This window comes from Hyperolius riggenbachi, chromosome 1 (assembly GCF_040937935.1).
Source record: "Hyperolius riggenbachi isolate aHypRig1 chromosome 1, aHypRig1.pri, whole genome shotgun sequence".
Classification (NCBI taxonomy): domain Eukaryota; kingdom Metazoa; phylum Chordata; class Amphibia; order Anura; family Hyperoliidae; genus Hyperolius; species Hyperolius riggenbachi.
Window position 1 is genome coordinate 241773982 of NC_090646.1, and position 18743 is coordinate 241792724.

Below are 18743 nucleotides of genomic sequence, written 5' to 3' on the forward strand. Positions count from 1 at the left end.
AATTCGTCTGCTGCAGCCCAGGTAACCACGGCAGCTGACGGAGTGTTCACCTTACACGTCATTATGCAACAAATCACATATTACATCAACATTATCTGTATTCATGGTAACAACAGGTCTCCCTCCAGGCCTGGGCATTGGAGACTTACTAGGACTGGCTCCTAGTACACAGTCCGTAGCCCCTGGAGGCTCACCAGCACCCCCCACTTGCACAGAGTTATCAAACAGTACCTTGCATGAGTCCTGGACTTCTGGTGGGGATGCAGGCTCCAGGGGTTGGAGTAGGCTCATACCGGGCCACTAACCGTCTCAGGTCAGTACCCAACAAAACGTTTTTGGGGATGGCATCAGTTACCCCTACTTCTCTCATTCCACTGCCGGCACCCCAGTCCAGGTGAACCCATGCAGTGGGTATGGCTGGGCTGACACCCCCAACTCCTTTGACAGCCATAGTCTTGCCAGGAATGTACTCCTTCGGATTCACAAGCTGGGGGTGCACTAGAGTCACCTCTGCTCTAGTGTCTCTCAGGCCAGTGGTAACTGTATCCCCAACCATGACAGCACAAATTGCAAAAGACAATGCACTCTGACCAAAGTGTGTGCTAAGAGAAAAACTGAACAGGAAAAAAGTACTGGGTAGCTCACAAAAACAGCACAACACTTATTCAGGGTATCAAAAAAATTCATAAACATTTTATTTCAATATACATAATTCCGATATACAAATTATGAAAAACATCTAAAAACTGACCAACCTAAATCTTCCACATATATGCTAGATACTATCCATACTATCCATAATAATGATATAGACTGGGTCATATAGATCAAACAATGCAACCTTCAATGGCAATTCATTAAGCAACGGTGTAGGGTGCTCATGGTGTGAGCACTCTAACACCTATGAACCCGGGTTCAGTACTGCATTCCTGGTTGCAAACAAAACAGCTTGGGCCCGTCAGATTTTGGGGCTTCCCTCTTCTTTTCTGGGCATGTAGCACTGATATGACCCAGTTTGTTACATGCAAAACATTTCCGAGTGTCAACGGTGGCTGTTTTAACTCCAGAAGGCTGTGGTGCTTGGCTTTGCTGGGTGATCAGAGGAGAAGGTCTTGTGGTCTTTTCTCCCTTCCAGCTGGGTGCAGTAGTCCTTCGGAAATCAGATGCTCGATGTGAAGTGTAGGAATCAGCGACTTCCGCTGCCTCATCCACGGTCTTCGGCACTCGGTCCAGTACAAACTGCCAGACCTCAACAGGACATGTGTGGAGGAACTGGTCTTTTATTATCAGTACCTGCAGGGCATCAAAGGTTTTAACAGACAGTCCTTTTAACCACTGCTGGAAGGCAGTGCGCAGGTTGCAAGCATGATCCAGGTAACTGTCATTAGGACCTCGCTGCACTGTCCTGAAACGTTTGCGATACACCTGTGGCGTGAGGTGGTATTGCTTAATGATGGCTTGCTTGATTGCCTCAAAGTCCATTTCTTCCTCCTGTGGAAGACTCACAAATGCCTCCAGGGCCTTGCCTCTCATCCCTGGTGTGGCATATCTTGCCCACTGCTCTTGGGGCACCCCATACTGACGACAAGTCCTTTCAAACCCCTGTAAGAAAGTGTCTATGTCAGAGTCCTTGTCCATAGCAGGGAACTTATCCAGGGGGATTCGGTGGTCTCGCTCACCTCCGCGTTCTGCGGGTCCAGCAGACCGGTTCTGCTGCTGAAGTTTAGCCAGCTCCAGCTGGTGTTAGTGATGGGCTTTATCCCTTTCTGCCTGGTGTCCCACTCAGCACTTTCCCTCTCGGCCTTATGTCACCATTCAGCTCGTTCCTTCTCTGCCTGATGTCGACGTTCCGCACGATCCTCCTCGGCTTGTCGATGCAGTAGAATCAGCTTTAGGTGCAGTTCGGGATCAACCGAGTTCAGGAGCTGTAGATCAGCTTCCAGAGATGCCATCTCCGTGTTCGGTGGATCATCCAGGACATTGTCTCCACTCGCATCCTGTGGTGGGAGCGATTACTCCTCTGAGGTGTTGTGAGCTGCATCTGTTGGCGTTGGAGCATGGGCTTGCTCTACCTCATCATACTCCTCGAGGGCACGAACTAACTTCTCCTTAGTCTGGCCTCTCACCATCTCAATGCCTCTGTGCTCACACAGGTTGAGTAAGTCGTTTTGATTCTGTTTCTTATAGCTAGTTGCTTTTTGAGCCATCGTATTGCCAAATAAAAAGAAAAAGGGGAAGGGGAAGCAAAATGCCAAGTGTGTACCTTTGTGAAAAAAAGTATATAGATTCTGCACTGAGTAGACTTCTGTAGGCTAGTCGCTTCTAGCAAGCTTCCAGCCCTTAGTACACAGGATAGAGAGCTAAACTGCAGACTAATGTACTGAGCGTTCCCACCACTGCCAGCCAATAATGTCAGGAACCGGCCCCACGGCAAGCCTGCAGAGATGGTCCCGGACTGGGGGTTGGATTAGATCGCGAGGGGAAGCAGCCTTATTCAAGCTAACACAAGGCTGTCACCTCTCAAAACATTTCTCACTGCCACCACTAGCTGCTGCTAGACACTTCAACAATTCCCACTCTGCTGTCGAGTGGTCTGCACTCAGTCCAGCATTTTCGTATTTGGGTCAGCTTCGCGCTTAGGCCAAATACGGTAACATCACACACACAACCCAATCACACAGTAGTAAGGCACAATCAGGCACTGAACTTGTAACGCAAATTACACTGCAGTCTCTCTAAGACTATGAGCTGTTAGTACATCAGAAGTCAAACTTATTAAATAAATATTTAATATTCCAGAAAAAAAGTGGAACAGTGTAGAAAGTAATATATACAAAAGATTTACAAAAGCAAGGTAAAAATTACAAAGACAAACAACAAGACAGTTTGCTCAAAAATAAAAACGGGAATAAAATGTTACCAGCATGAAGGTCTAAACGTTGTTTGCGGGAGACCGCAGCGGCTGGTAGGACCAGGGCAGTTCTAGTGTCTTTGCTATCTCCAGGGAACTACAAGTTTTGTGTCCGTCAAGCTGATTTTTATAGGAAGACAGGTAGCCTGGGGCTACACAATGTGCACATCTAAAATTAATCCAATTTCCTCCAGATTGTGACATCACCGTTAGCACGGATCACTGTCACATCTTTGCTTGCTGTGATATGCAAACTTCAAGGGTTTCCTGTCCCACTTAGACTCTAGCCCAATATTCAGAACAACAGGTAGCCGTTCACATGTATAGGCTTCAAAGCAAATCAAACACTTCCAGCCCAACTGGTCGGGTAATTGTCTAATGAAGCATTTCCTTGCTAGAGGCTAGGTAGATATTTCCTAATTTACTGTCCAGGTTTCTTTGGGCTATTCAACATAACTGGTCTATTCAATGCAGACAATTGTAGCTTCCTTGCTGGAACCTGAATGCAAATGTAATTTACATTGACATATAGAAACTCAAAATAGCAGCTTCCTTCAGCCAGGTGACAATTATACCCCCAAAGCCAGACAGCTTCTGAATATATATACACGTCTGAAATAGTACACAGCAGACAGAAAAATGAAAAATATGGCTTCTGTATTATAATCAATATCACCAATGGCTGCGATATTATGACAGTTGTGACACCATGGGCTTGATTCACTAAGACAAATAGCATGCCTTATCCGAGTTAACACGCCTTATCCGAGATAACTCGCCTTATCGACGATAACACTCCTTATCAAAGTTAACACACCTTATCAGAATAGCATAGCGAGCGCTACGAACCCGCAGGGGCTCAGGGCAGGACGAGTGGAGCTCTTGTCATTGACAATTAGCAGGCATAAGTTTGTAGCATGTGCTATGCTACTCTGATTCACCATTCACCAGCCCCTCATTTGCCTGCCCGGCACTGCACCAGAAGAAACAGCTATAAAGGAGAAGGAGCCGTCTCCACTGAAGGAGGGGAGACTGGGACCCAGTGCCGGAAGAGCCGCAGACATCTACCAACTGCCGTCAATGGGGGCATCTATACCTGGCTACCTATACTGGGAGCACCCATACCTGCCGTCCTATACAGGGGGCACATATACCTAGACTCCTATACTGGTGGCACCTATACCTGGATTCCTATACTGGTGGCACCTATACCTGGCTCCCTACCTACCTATACTGAGGGCATTTTGTTTTGTTTGCATGGTGCAAATTCTCAGTTGCTGTGCAATCATTTCAAATGGGGGAAGGGGGGGTGGGCGCACCCTCATACTTTTGTTCCAGGCAGCAAACATTCTAGAACCGGCCCTGCACACAGCACATCGGGTTTCAATAGATTCCAACATGGGATATGCTTGCTAAAGTATTTTGAAATGCCTATATGTGAATAAGACAAAAATGCCTTGCATTTTTTAATGCCTATGTGTGCACATGCTCTGGCCATAAATGTAGGGTCTGTCCTCACAAAGGCATTATTAAAATGCCAGCTATTTTAGGATTATTCACACATAGGCATTTAAACATAATTTGCAATAGTTTAGAAAGCATCTCCTACAACTGGACATCCTCAGTGTTTTGAAATGCTTCAAAATGCAGTATTTTAAAGTGATACTGAAGCCAGTCTATAAAAAATCTTAGATACTCACCTATGGAGAGGGAAGGCTCTGGATCCTATAGAACCTTCCTGGTCCCCTCTCTGTGTCCTCGGTCCACCACTGTCATCCCATTGCAATTATTTGACCAACTGATCAAATACGCCTTTGAAGATCCTCGGAAGGCTTTGGAAGCACACGTGTCCCCGACTACTTCCAAAGATGAGTCGCTCCATACCGTGCATGTGCAAGCACACACTTACACATGCGCAGTACACAGCCTCCTAAGGACTCCTGGAGAAGACAAATTTAAATGTGGTACAATGGGGAAATGAGGACACCGAAAGATGCTCTATGAGATCCAGAGCCCTTTTTTAGCTGGCTTCAGACTTCCTTTACAGGAAACCTAAAGTGAAACAAAGGAGGCAAGTGGGGCTTCTTATAGCCCCCTGTAGTCGTGGTCCCTCACAGTCTGCCCGCTCTTCTCCGTTCAGCATCTGTCCCCTCTAAAAGCTGCATGTGCGCCCCAGGCCAAGCACCTTCTCAATTGCACTCCTGTGGCTGGAAACATGCTGCACTTGTGCAGTTCGTAAAAATTGCAACTGTGCAAGCAGTGAATGCTGTGTATGGAAGCGCAATCAAACAGGCGCGCGGTCAAGAACATGTATGTGCATCTGGCTCAGTCGCCCAGCTTTTAGGGGGGCACAGCTGCTGAATGAAGCAGAGCAGAATGACTGCGAGGGACCTGAAGAACCTCATGGTGCTGGAAGAAGCCCCAGGTACGTTACATTGGCCACTTTTGTTTCACTTTAGGTACTCTTTTTGTCACCTGAAGCTTGGTAAACACGCCTGAGTGTTCTCAGCCAAGGAGATCAGTTAGTGTTGTCTCTGCCAATTATCTAAAACAGGTGGTCCCCTACTTAAAAAAGGGCTCCGTTTAGGGAGATTGTAAATTGACTTTGTTCGTAAGTTAAGTTCTGTATTAAACATGGTGAAACATGTATAAATTATTTACTTTCAGAAAACTTTGGATTTGGACATACTGTATAGTATATACTATGTTTTTTGGTTGTTTTCAACATGCTTTGTGTTTTAAACTACTTTCAACAGTTTATAGAATACTGTACATTTAACAAAAATAGGTAATAAAAAAACAAAACTGTATATTTGGACTTGTATCTCTGAAATGTTGTGGCCAATGTTGATCAGGGTTTTCTGAGGCCCTGTGCACATTGACCCATTGATCCAGTGTGTATAAATTCATGTCACCAGTTCTACATCTATTTATAGACTTGACTGGGCATGTGAGGTGAGAGTTTACGGCGCTATCTAAAGGTGCTGATACATTATTTGATTTTACATTGAGCAATTAAAGGGACTCCGAGCAGTGCAGAAACTATGGAAAGATGCATACCATTTTGAAGCTTTCTTTCTCCTCTTTCCAATGATATATAAACCGCCGCCCTACGCCTTTCAGTTTTCGCTATTTTTGCGATCAAAATTGCGTCGCCGTGATTTCGATCGCAAATATATCAAAAAAACTAAAAGGCGTAGGGTGGCGGTTTATGTTGGAAAGAGGAGAAAGAGCTTCAAAATGGTATGCATCTTTCCATAGTTGCTTGTATTACACAGGACCACTTTTCCCCAAAGTCAGCAGCTGAATGGAGCTGCCGACTTTGGGGAAAAGTCGTCCTGTGTAATACAAGCAACTATGGTAAGATGCATACCATATTGAAGCTCTCTTTCTCCTCTTTCCAACGACACATAAACCGTTGCCCTACACCTTTTAGTTTTCAATATTTTTGCTTTCGCCTAAAAGGCGTAGGGTGGCGGTTTATACATCGTTGGAAAGAGGAGAAAGAGAGCTTCAAAATGGTATGCATCTTTCCATAGTTTCTGCACTGCTCGGAGTCCCTTTAAAGAGACAACACTGAAGCGAAAAAAAAATGATATTATGATTTGTATGTGTAGCACAGCTAAGAAATAAAACATTAAGATCAGATACATCTGTGTAATTGTTTCCAGTACAGGAAGAGTTAAGAAACTCCAGTTGTTATCTCTATGCAAACAAGCCATTAAGCTCTCCGACTAAGTTAGTCATGGAGAGGGCTGTTATCTGACTATTATTATCTCAACTGTTCCTGGACTATTTACTTTTCCTCTGCTAGAGGAGAGGTCATTACTTCACAGACTGCTCTGAAAGACTCATTTTGAATGCTGAGTGTTGTGTAATCTGCACATATTATAGAATGATGCAATGTTAGAAAAAACACTATATACCTGAAAATAAAAGTATGAGAATATTTTCTTTGCTGCTAATCTTCTAGTAATTATTCATAGTACACAACCAATTCACTTTATCATATTTTTTTTTCGCTTCAGTGTCTCTTTAAGCTATTGACTTTATTGGATGATCAACAACAGTGTGGCCCAAACACTGCAAGCGAGATCTTATGCAATTCTCCTTCACTAATGGAGATAAACAATGTTGTGCCTTCATGCTCTGAATGCACAAATCAATTCTGTGTGATCAAAAGCATGGGAACAGTAGCGGATTCCTTTACAATTGATCAATATTTTCCATGCTGGCTGATCGAGTAAATTGGTTGATTCAACTAGGTATCGGCCAGTTTCCATCGATCGAGCAGAATGGAGCATAATCAATTCTCCCCCAACCCGATTAAATGATCTAATCCAATGGTCAATCGTACAGGAAAGTCGAGTAATGTATGAATTCAAATATCTGAATTCAAAGTGATCAGATAAGCACCTCACCTCAGCTAATGTGTACTGGGGTCCTGAAACGCCTAACAAATTAGACCAATTTCTAAAAGTGAGAGCCATAAATTACACAAATGAAATATATGGTATCTGTAAATTATTAGAAATCTTTGGGGTTGGTTTTTGGGAAGCCCTTCTTGATCCACTGCTTGGACTGCAGTCTACCATGCTTCTTGTTCTGTTGGTGGCAACCTTTCTGGTTGCTTATAATTGTTGTGGGAAATCTGTCCTCCTTAAAGGGAAAGTCCAGGAAGATTAAAAAGCAAAAATCTACTAACCTGCGGCTTGCTCCAGCCCCTGGCAGCCGTCCTGTGCCCTCGCCGCAGCTCCGCTCCCCACCAGTGGCCGGGGTTCCCCCCCAGTACAAAACGTCTCCTGCGCTTCCGCGTGCGGCTCACGGAGTTGCGCTGATGTCATCTGAACTGTACTATGCAGGCGCAGTAGTTCGGCTAAAGCGCAGGTAGATGCCAATCTGGCAAGGTCGGCACCTGCACCAGAGGGGACCGGGAGCCACCGGAGCTGCGGCGAGGTCACAGGTCGGCTGTCAGCGGCTGGAGGAAGCCCCAGGTAAGTAGATTTTTGCTTTCTGGATCTTCCATTTAAGCTCCTTCGCTCTAGTAACTTCATGCTTCCGACTCTGCATCTATTGGTGCCTGGGTCTGACTTGACCAACCATGGTGGTAAATAAGTTCTAAGCGACCCAGGCACCAATAGATGCAGAGTCAGCAGCATGACGTTAGTAGAGCCTTAGAGTCTAAGGGTTTCCAGCTCTATAAACTCTCACCACTTATTACCAGTCACTCCACCAGCCCAGGGGATGTACAAAGCTCTTTCATGCACTCCAGCAGTGGATGCAGTGCTTTGTAAGGAGAGGGAGTTTGTATGTGTACAACCTAGCGTCTAGGTGTGAACTTAGTCCCATAGCTCCATCCCAGGCAAGTTTGTGGTGAAATAAGTTGAGTCTTTGTCCTTGACCTAAGTGCATTCTTATGCTAGGTGCACACCATACAATTTTCTGTTAGATTTACCTGACAGATAGATTTTTTCCAACATGTAGGAAAAAAATCTATCTGGCAGGTAAATCTAACAGAAATTTGTATGATGTGTACCTAGCATTAGTCTGTTAGTTGTCAGCATTCAGTAACAGTCTAATCCCATTCCTGTCAGAAGGCAGAGAACAACCAGAGTAATGTCACTGTTCAAAGTTTAGTCACAGTGCAGATGACATATGTACTGTTCTCTAAGTCGGCCTAATTAGTTTGCACACGAAAAGCTGGAACCTTCCTATCCTTGCACATAAAACCTTCCCTCAGTCAGCACTCAGGGCCGATTGCTCGGTCAGCTTTGGCTAGTTTTCTTAGTAATTGAACTGGGCCTGCTTTATTCTGACTGTCTCTTTAACTCCGACCCTGGCTTGTTACCTTGTTAACAGTTGCACTGTGTTCACCTTGACTTTTGTTGTGGCTCAACTGAGTTTGAAATCCGTGTGGGGTGCTCTACTGAAGACGCATAGCCATTTAGACTCCAAAGCCCACACCTACCAATAGTGGCAAAGTCTGCCGAACCTGCTCTTCAGATGTATAACATGTATTGTAGCTGCGCTAAAGGTTGCACACAGAGAAAAAGTACTTGTTTATATGGTGGAGTGCCGTAGTATAACTACCCGTAGTTCAATATCATTCCAGTCCAAACACCCCAGCGCTCAGGGCTCAAGCGAAGCAACAGTCCTGTTAATTGTCAATCACCTTGCACCACAATGACACCTTAAAACAAACAAAGAGCAAAGAAGCATATCATATAGTACAGACGTATGATACATGTACACCTTGTGCACTCGTGTTTACACCTACATGTGGAATATAGGATGTGGATAAATCCGTCACCAGGGTATAGGGACATTCCCCCACTCACCGGATATATTCTTTAATATCAAGTGTCTCCAATGCTGTTGCTCCCTTTATAACATACACACACCTAAAAAAAAAGTACGTAAATGTGTAAAACCAGCATTTTATTTCACAAAACACTAAAATCAGTGCATGTACATAAAAGATTCTTTCAAATCAGCATAAAACAGCAAATCACCATCCTCCTGAAGATTGGTTCCGGCCGCGGCTCACAAGCTTACTTCCCCACTCACATCCAGCACATCTCTTTAAGCTCCGCCCTACCGGTTTTATCAGCAATCTGACTCATCGGATGTGATGACAGTGGTGCTGGTACAGTCCCTTAAAAATGCAACCAGAGGTCAAAGTGCAGTCACAGTTTGTTCCAGTGCTGTAATCAAATTGCAATGCACTGCAGTCCCAGTCAAGTGAGTGGTGAAAGTAGTCACTGTGTGGTCAATCCTCTTATTGATCAATGTACCGTCTTGCTATGATTAGTCACTTAAGTACAGTCACAGTGAGATCCCAGTTCAGCCACTGATCAAATTAAAGTTACATTAAAGTTTCAATCCCGTCACTAGTCAGTATCAAAACATACCAAGAAATGTGTGTCTACACAACGAAATACAACTTTATTAAGGTAACACAATTGGGTAGAAACTCTAATCCCCTCTAATCTATGGCCCTGTTCCTACCTCTGTAATATAGTCATTGTACTGGCAAAATATTGTTAATTGGACTGATGTGTTCCTGAGGCCTTCAGCCACTTGTGAAACTTTATAGCTGGCACAACACGATCAACCTGGTCAGGGCCGTTTCTAGACTTTTTGCTGCCTGAGGCAAACTTGTGAGGATATGCCCTCCACCCCCCGAATTTGGAATGATCGCACAGCACTCAACAATTTGCATCATTTAATGTTCTCACATGACATGCTGCAGCTCAACACAATAACGCGTTGGCCGTGAGTCTGTGACAAACAAGCCACTCCATTACTCCTCTGTCAGAAGAGCAGTGCCACCTTTTCCCTTCTGCTCACTCACTGTCAGAATCCTCACACAGCACAACAAGCTGCTTTTCCGCAATGATGACCTCTTTACCTCACTCTCTCACTTCCCCTACACTGACTGCACGCTGTTAGTGTAAACACAGTAGAATTATGCTACCCCTTTAATCTCTGCATCTGATGCAAATGTTTCACCTTGCTTCATGAGAGAACCGGCCCTGAACCTGGTTCCATCACAGCAACACACTCACTGCTGTGCTGCTGGGACAGTTTTGGTTTCCATACGGGTTGATCAGGACTCAAAATTACCAGACTAGTCTACTGGCCATTAGCTTTTGATGTGTGTAGTAAGTTTGGTTGTGTGGTGTGGTTGTTGTTCCACAGCCAGCTGTGTGATATCACTTAAAGCTGAATATAACCCTGCATTTCAACTTTGCTCTAAAACATTTACAGCATATTATATGCAACCAGCATTTTTTTTTTACTAGACCAGCATTGGAAGGGTTACACACAGAGCTTTAAAGTTCCGTGGAGAGAACTGCTCCCCGCAGCGGAAGTTTAGATAGATACATTTAAGTAAACAAAATGTAACAAGTGAGGAATGTTACACACTCTTTGGCTGTCCTCCAGCTCCTGCACAGTCAGAGAGAGTGAGTCACATTCCACACGTGTTACATTTTGTTTTGCTTAAATGTATCTATCTAAACTTCGGCTGCAGGAAGCAGTTCTCTCCAGGAACTTTAAAGCTCTGTGTGTAACCCTTTCAATGCTGGTCTAGTAAAAAAAAAATGCTAGATGCATATAATATGCTGTAAATAATGTTTTAGAGCAAAGTTGAAATGCAGGGTTATATTCCGCTTTAAGGTGCCCATACGTGGTACAATTTTTAATTTTTCGATTAGATCATTTAGTTCAATTGTTTCGTTAGATCTAATATAAAGATTTCTCCAACATGCTTGATCAAATTTTTAAAGAATATATGGGATAAGTGTTCGTTTTTTCTTGATCGAAAAAAAGATTATTTTCAACTTTCATTTGATTCGATTGTTTTGGTCGAAAAAAACTGGAAAATCTAACGTTTTTATTGTACCGTGTATGTGTACCATTACGGGCACGCCTGATACCACTAAGTGACACTGTTTTTAAAGGGGATTCGAGTTTTTAAAGGGGTGGAGGGTGCTATTGTAGGTTGATCATTAGGGATTAGAGTTTTTACCCAAACGTATAACCTTAATAAAGTTGTATTTCGTTGTGTAGACACATGTAACTTGGTATATTTTGTTGTAAATTAATTATCATGTGTTGGCTCCCCAGTAATGGGTTAACCTTTCAACTTGAAACTAGCGAGCGCTCCTTTTCATTGATTAAAATACTAGTCAGGATGTGCTTTCAGTCTTGCACATGGACACAGCGAAGATTCCCATTTAAGTTCACACTGCAGTCAGGTTATCTGTAAGTAGTCAAAGTGCAAAGTGTTGCCCGAATCTGTTACAGGAATAAAAGTCTAGACTCAGTCTTTCAGTGGTCACAGTGCTGACAATTTGTGTCTACAGTCAGTCTCTGTCTCTGCTCAAAGTTAAGTTATAATAAAGAATGGGAGCATTGAAAAGCTGGGGAAACACCACAGGGATTGCTATAAAGCTGACACATACCATGAGGGCACTGCAAAACAAAGACAATACACTACAAATAGCACTAAAGCCTCAAACATATGTATGAGGACTGTTGTCCGCAAGAATCACGACTTAACCCCTTAGGCGACAGTTCAGGGACGAGTGCTGTCAGTGGCGTAGCTAAGGAGCTGTGGGCCCCGATGCAAGTTTTACATGGGGCCCCCCAAGCACTCTATACATAACCATTAGTACAGCGCACCAAAACCTGCCAATGTCAACTACAGTGTCAGAGGTACAAGAAGGGGGATGGGGTCAGTTTGTTAATGCTTACCACTATTCAAAGCATCTATAGAAGTGATTATTATGAGCACAGGACCAATAGAGAGCTAATACTGTAGTTGATGGAGGGCCCTTCGGGGCCCCTCTGGCCCCAATGCGGTCACTACCTCTGCAACCCCTATTGATTGGACTGCTGACATTCAAATCCCTGCACAATCTGGGTCCTGGATCCATAAAGGACCTGCTGAAGCTGCACCACACCTCTCACAACCTCAGATCAGCAAGTTCTATAAACTTGGTCACTCCCAGAGTGCACCTCAAAAAATCTGGAGATAGAGCCTTCTGTCATGCTGCCCCTACTCTTTGGAACTCCCTGCCACACCCAGTAAAGACAGCACCATCCCTGGAGCTATTCAAATCCAGACTGAAAAGCCACCTGTTTAGCCTGGCATTTCCAGACTTATAAAATTCTTCCTCTGTACCACGATGGTCGGAGCCATGCTTATGCGCTTTGAGTCCCATGGGAGAAAAGCGCTTTACAAATGTTATTTGTTGTTGTTGTTGTTGCTACGCCCCTGAGTGCTGTATATAAAAGTGTGTGTGTGTATACAGATCCCTTGCTACCTGGTAAGATATGTTCTGGGGGTCTCGTGTTAACCTTTTCCGGACCGCACTAGTTGAAATCTACATCCTGCTGGTGGCTGCGCAGCTCTGACAGGACGTAGATTTCAACTAGTGCGGTCCAGAAAAGGTTAACACAGAACTCAAATTACTAACAAATTCAACTTACAAACAATCTCCTGCAAAGGAACCTGTTTGTAAGTAGGGGACCGACTGTAAAGGGGAACTCAAAATTGGTATACACTGAGATGAACCTGGTGTCACAGTGGAGGTGTGGCTACCACTGCAAAGCTAGTACAGTACTGTATATACTTTTAGAAGAGGGCTGTAACGATTGGTGTCAGCATGCAGAGATAATCTGACTATTGGTGATCTGCAGTATCACCAAGAATACAGATATACACCTGATTATTGATGATCTGCAGAATCACCGATAATACAGATATATTGCTAACCTCTGGACACCAGAATAGTGAGAGTGTTTGGTGCAACAGTAATAACTTTGAGTGAGGACCACCCGAGGAGCAGGTGGTCCTTGGCAGTATGAGAAGTACCTCCCTTTGGAAGTGCAGAGATCTTGCAGCAGCCTGAGACATCCAAGGGGGCGGAGTCCCAGGCTGAATAGCAAGAAGTTCCGGTGACTAGTGACCCCTGGAAGATGGGCGTCACAAGCAGGTCTGGAGAATAACACAAATGATAATACAGTTCCCTAGTCTTGGGTGCGAGGTCCGTGGTCTCAGCACCCTGGAACTAGTCTGGAGTATAACACAAATGATAATACAGTTCCCTAGTCTTGGGTACGAGGTCCGTGGTCTCAGCACCCTGGAACTAGTCTGGAGTATAACACAAATGATAATACAGTTCCCTAGTCTTGGGTGCGAGGTCCGTGGTCTCAGCACCCTGGAACTAGTCTGGAGTATAACACAAAGATAATACAAGTAATCTGGCTCAGTGTGAATTCCCAGGTCCTCCTGGTTCAAACACACTGTAGGATCTGACTATGGTCCGAATGCTTCCACGTAAGTGTTCGCAATGGCAGACAACCAGCAACTGACAAGCAAGCTGTACATATAGTTGCTGGACTCTGCCGCCCCGCCCGAGCCACTCAGCCAATCAGGAGTTCAGCTGGAATCAGGTGTTCGTCCGGATCAGCTGATACCTCTGCTGCTGGTATAAGGGTTCTGGCGCGCGCGTAGCTCTCCATCCATCTGTGTGAACTAACAGACCCAGCCACACCAGACGCACGCTGCTGCGTGCAAACCGTCGCGTTGGACGCGGAAACAGCCGCCTTACTGCCAGTACATGCGGCGGCTTTTCCGCGATCTCTCACAGTACCCCCCCCCCCCCCCCGAGGAGTGGACTCCGGACACTTCCCAACCGGGTTCCCCGAATGTGGGTCTAGAATCTTTTTGGTCTCACATTCCGATTGGTCTTTTACCATCACAAGGAGGGAGGGAGGGAGGGGAATCCATGTGCCCTGCTGGCTTCAATAGAGACACATGGAGTGAACTTACACCTCTCATACTGGCTGAGAGATCGACAGCATAGGTGACAAAATTAACTCTCCTGATCACCGGGAATGGTCCTATGAATGTAGGACCCAGTTTGGTTGACAATCGCTTCAGGGCCCCATGCCGAGAGGATACGTACACCATGTCCCCTGGGGAAAACTCCCACTCTACAGACTTCCTCCTACTAGTCTGACCTTTCTGAGTCCGGGGTTTCCCTGGCCCTGGTAAATGTTGCAATGTACCCGGTGAGGTCTGACGAGAAGTTTTACCCTCTAGAATGTCTCGCTGGCAAGGGCCCAGATTAGGCATCCAGTCCTTCACCGTCTCCGCAGGTGCCCTGACCACCTTTCGAGGTAGGCCGGTCTCGGAACTTTTAACTAAAGTTTCTGCTTTGACCTGCTCTGCCACCCCTCCCACCTGTATCTTGGTAGCAGAAACTGCCACTCTCTCCAAGCAATTCTGATGGCAATAGGCTGACCATTCCAGTAAGTGACCTGAAGCCCAGTCGATCTGTGGGGAGTGGAGTTGCAACCAAGGCATACCAAGAACAATGGTGGAGGTTGTCATGGGCATAACCAGGAACTGTAATCTCTCTTTATGTAACACCCCTAAACAACATGACAACAAAGGGGTTTGAAGAAGAGATTGACTACTCTGCAACGGAGAGTCATCCACTGCAGTGACCAGAATCTGTCGGTCAAGTGGGGACAAAGGTATCCCCAATCTTTTAACAAAATCGTAATCAATGAGGTTTGCCGCAGAACCGGAGTCCACAATGGCTTCTGCGGAACTAGTCTGACCCTCCCATGTAATAGAGCAGGGAAGGAGCAGACGATCATTGTTTAAAGGAAACGACTGCTCGCCTATGGTGTTGACCAACCCCAGACGGCAGCATTCTCCTGGCCCCTTAGCACCATAAAGATTGCGTTTTCTTGGCCCTCTGTGACTCTTTTTCACCTGACTCAACCCTGAATAGCCGATTTGCATCGGTTCGTCTGCGGGTGATGGAGATCGAGAAGAGTCGTGTAAGACAGACCTTCTAGCATTCCTACCACGAACCTGTCTCTGGTAGCGCAAACGGCGATCTATCTGTATGGCCAACGAAATTGCCTCGTCTACAGATTTGGGCTCAGGATGTCCAATCATCACATCATAAACTGCATCCGACAACCTTGCCAAAAAACAGTCCAACAGTGCAAATAAGCCCCATCTCGCAGATACTGCCCACTTCCTGAATTCCGCTGCGTAATTTTCAACCGGATCCTTGCCTTGTCGCAACGTCTTGAGCTTCCGCTCAACGGTAGAGGCAATGTCCGGATCATCATAAATTATAGCCATGGCTTTAAAAAATGCCTCAACCGAGGCCAAAGCCCCATCTCCTGGCTGGAGATTATATGCCCAGGTCTGGGAATCCCCTGACAACAGAGTCTTAATAAACGTAATTCTCTATGCCACGGTTTCAGATGAATTAGGCCTCAACTCAAAGTATGATAACACTCTATTCCTAAAGTTCTGAAAGTCAGATCTGTGACCAGAAAACCTTTCGGGTACAGGCATACGTATGTCTGTGCTAAGAGAAGATCGCACTGAGTTTATAACCGCTTGAAGTTCCTGAATAGCCCCAAATAGCTGACTGATCTGGGTCTGTTGGTTCAAAGTTGCCCCGGAAAGATTGTTTACCGCGGTAGTCAGGACTTCAACATGCCTATACAGTGCGTCCATTTGGTTTGGGTCTGCCATTCTGTAACGATTGGTGTCAGCATGCAGAGAGAATCTGATTATTGGTGATCTGCAGTATCACCAAGAATGCAGATATATACCTGATTATTGATGATCTGCAGAATCACCGATAATACAGATATATTGCTAACCTCTGGACACCTATATAGTGAGAGTGTTTGGTGCAACAGTAATAACTTTGAGTGAGGACCACCCGAGGAGCAGGTGGTCCTTGGCAGTATGAGAAGTACCTCCCTTTGGAAGTGCAGAGATCTTGCAGCAGCCTGAGACATCCAAGGGGGCGGAGTCCCAGGCTGAATAGCAAGAAGACCCGGTGACTAGTGACCCCTGGAAGATGGGCGTCACAAGCAGGTCTGGAGAATAACACAAATGATAATACAGTTCCCTAGTCTTGGGTGCGAGGTCCATGGTCTCAGCACCCTGGAACTAGTCTGGAATAGAACACAAATGATAATACAGTTCCCTAGTCTTGGGTGCGAGGTCCGTGGTCTCAGCACCCTGGAACTAGCCTGGAGTATAACACAAATGATAGTACAGTTCCCTAGTCTTGGGTGCGAGGTCCGTGGTCTCAGCACCCTGGAACTAGTCTGGAGTATAACACAAAGATAATACAAGTAATCTGGCTTAGTGTGAATTCCCAGGTCCTCCTGGTTCAAACACACTGTAGGATCTGACTATGATCCGAATGCTTCCACGTAAGTGTTCGCAATGGCAGACAACCAGCAACTGACAAGCAAGCTGTACATATAGTTGCTGGACTCTGCCACCCCGCCTGAGCCACTCAGCCAATCAGGAGTCCAGCAGGAATAAGCTGATCGTCCGGATCAGCTGATACCTCTGCTGCTGGTATAAGGGTTCTGGCGCACGCGGGTAGCTCTCCATCCATCTGTGTGAACTAACAGACCCAGCCACACCAGACGCACGCTGCTGCGTGTAAACCGCCGCGTTGGACGCGGAAACAGCCGCCTTACTGCCAGTACATGCGGCGGCTTTTCCGCGATCTCTCAAATAACCCCCACCCTGAGGAGTGGACTCCGGACACTTCCCAACCGGGTTCCCCGATTGTGGGTCTAGAATCTTTTTGGTCTCACATTCCGATTGGTCTTTTACCATCACAGGGAGGGAGGGAGGGAGGGGAATCCATGTGCCCTGCCGGCTTCAATAGAGACACATGGAGTGATCTTACACCTCTCATACTGGCTGAGAGATCGACAGCATAGGTGACAAAATTAACTCTCCTGATCACTGGGAATGGTCCTATGAATGTAGGACCCAGTTTGGTTGACAATCGCTTCAGGGCCCCATGCCGAGAGGATACGTACACCATGTCCCCTGGGGAAAACTCCCACTCTACAGACTTCCTCCTACTAGTCTGACCTTTTTGAGTCCGGGGTTTCCGTGGCCCTGGTAAATGTTGCAATGTACCCGGTGAGGTCTGACGAGAAGTTTTATCCTCTAGAATGTCTCGCTGGCAAGGGCCCAGATTAGGCATCCAGTCCTTCACCGTCTCCGCAGGTGCCCTGACCACCTTTCGAGGTAGGGCGGTCTCGGGCTCGGAACTTTTAACTAAAGTTTCTGCTTTGACCTGCTCTGCCACCCCTCCCACCTGTATCTTGGTAGCAGAAACTGCCACTCTTTTCAAGCAATTCTGATGGCAATAGGCTGACCATTCCAGTAAGTGACCTGAAGCCCAGTCAATCTGTGGGGAGTGGAGTTGCAACCAAGGCATACCAAGAACAATGGTGGAGGTTGTCATGGGCATAACCAGGAACTGTAATCTCTCTTTATGTAACGCCCCTAAACAACATGACAACAAAGGGGTTTGAAGAAGAGATTGACTACTCTGCAACGGAGAGTCATCCACTGCAGTGACCAGAATCTGTCGGTCAAGTGGGGACAAAGGTATCCCCAATCTTTTAACAAAATCGTAATCAATGAGGTTTGCCGCAGAACCGGAGTCCACAATGGCTTCTGCGGAACTAGTCTGACCCTCCCATGTAATAGAGCAGGGAAGGAGCAGACGATCATTGTTTAAAGGAAACGACTGCTCGCCTATGGTGTTGACCAACCCCAGACGGCAGCATTCTCCTGGCCCCTTAGCACCATAAAGATTGCGTTTTCTTGGCCCTCTGTGACTCTTTTTCACCTGACTCAACCCTGAATACCCGATTTGCATCGGTTCGTCTGCGGGTGATGGAGATCGAGAAGAGTCGTGTAAGACAGACCTTCTAGCATTCCTACCACGAACCTGTCTCTAGTAGCGCAAACGGCGATCTATCTGTATGGCCAACGAAATTGCCTCGTCTACAGATTTGGGCTCAGGATGTCCAAAAAATCACATCATAAACGGCATCCGACAACCCTGCCAAAAAACAGTCCAACAGTGCAAATGAGCCCCATCTCGCAGATACTGCCCACTTCCTGAACTCCGCTGCGTAATTTTCAACCGGATCCTTGCCTTGCCGCAACGTCTTGAGCTTCCGCTCAGCGGTAGAGGCAATGTCCGGATCATCATAAATTATAGCCATGGCTTTAAAAAATGCTTCAACCGAGGCCAAAGCCCCATCTCCTGGCTGGAGATTATATGCCCAGGTCTGGGACTCCCCTGACAACAGAGTCTTAATAAACATAATTCTCTGTGGCACGGTTCCAGATGAATTAGGCCTCAACTCAAAGTATGATAACACTCTATTCCTAAAGTTCTAAAAGTCAGATCTGTGACCAGAAAACCTTTCGGGTACAGGCATACGT

General features: G+C 45.9%; 1 protein-coding gene across 1 annotated transcript; it reads right to left on the bottom strand.

The window, feature by feature from the left end:
• Positions 1-220: 220 nt before the first annotated feature.
• LOC137570482 (uncharacterized) lies at positions 221-1644 on the bottom strand. The gene is made up of 2 exons (XM_068279190.1): positions 923-1644; positions 221-584 (listed from the first exon to the last, which is right to left on the bottom strand). The coding sequence occupies exons 1-2, from the start codon at positions 1636-1638 to the stop codon at positions 221-223; spliced, it is 1080 nt and encodes a 359-aa protein (XP_068135291.1). The 5' UTR covers positions 1639-1644.
• Positions 1645-18743: the final 17099 nt, after the last annotated feature.

Bases quoted from the DNA above. Each gene is read 5' to 3' on its own strand.
- LOC137570482 (XM_068279190.1), bottom strand. From the start codon at position 1,638: ATGGACAAGGACTCTGACATAGACACTTTCTTACAGGGGTTTGAAAGG. The intron at 585-922 runs GTACTGAACCCG...CTTTGGTCAGAG, and splicing joins TGTTTGCAACCAGGAATGCA to TGCATTGTCTTTTGCAATTT.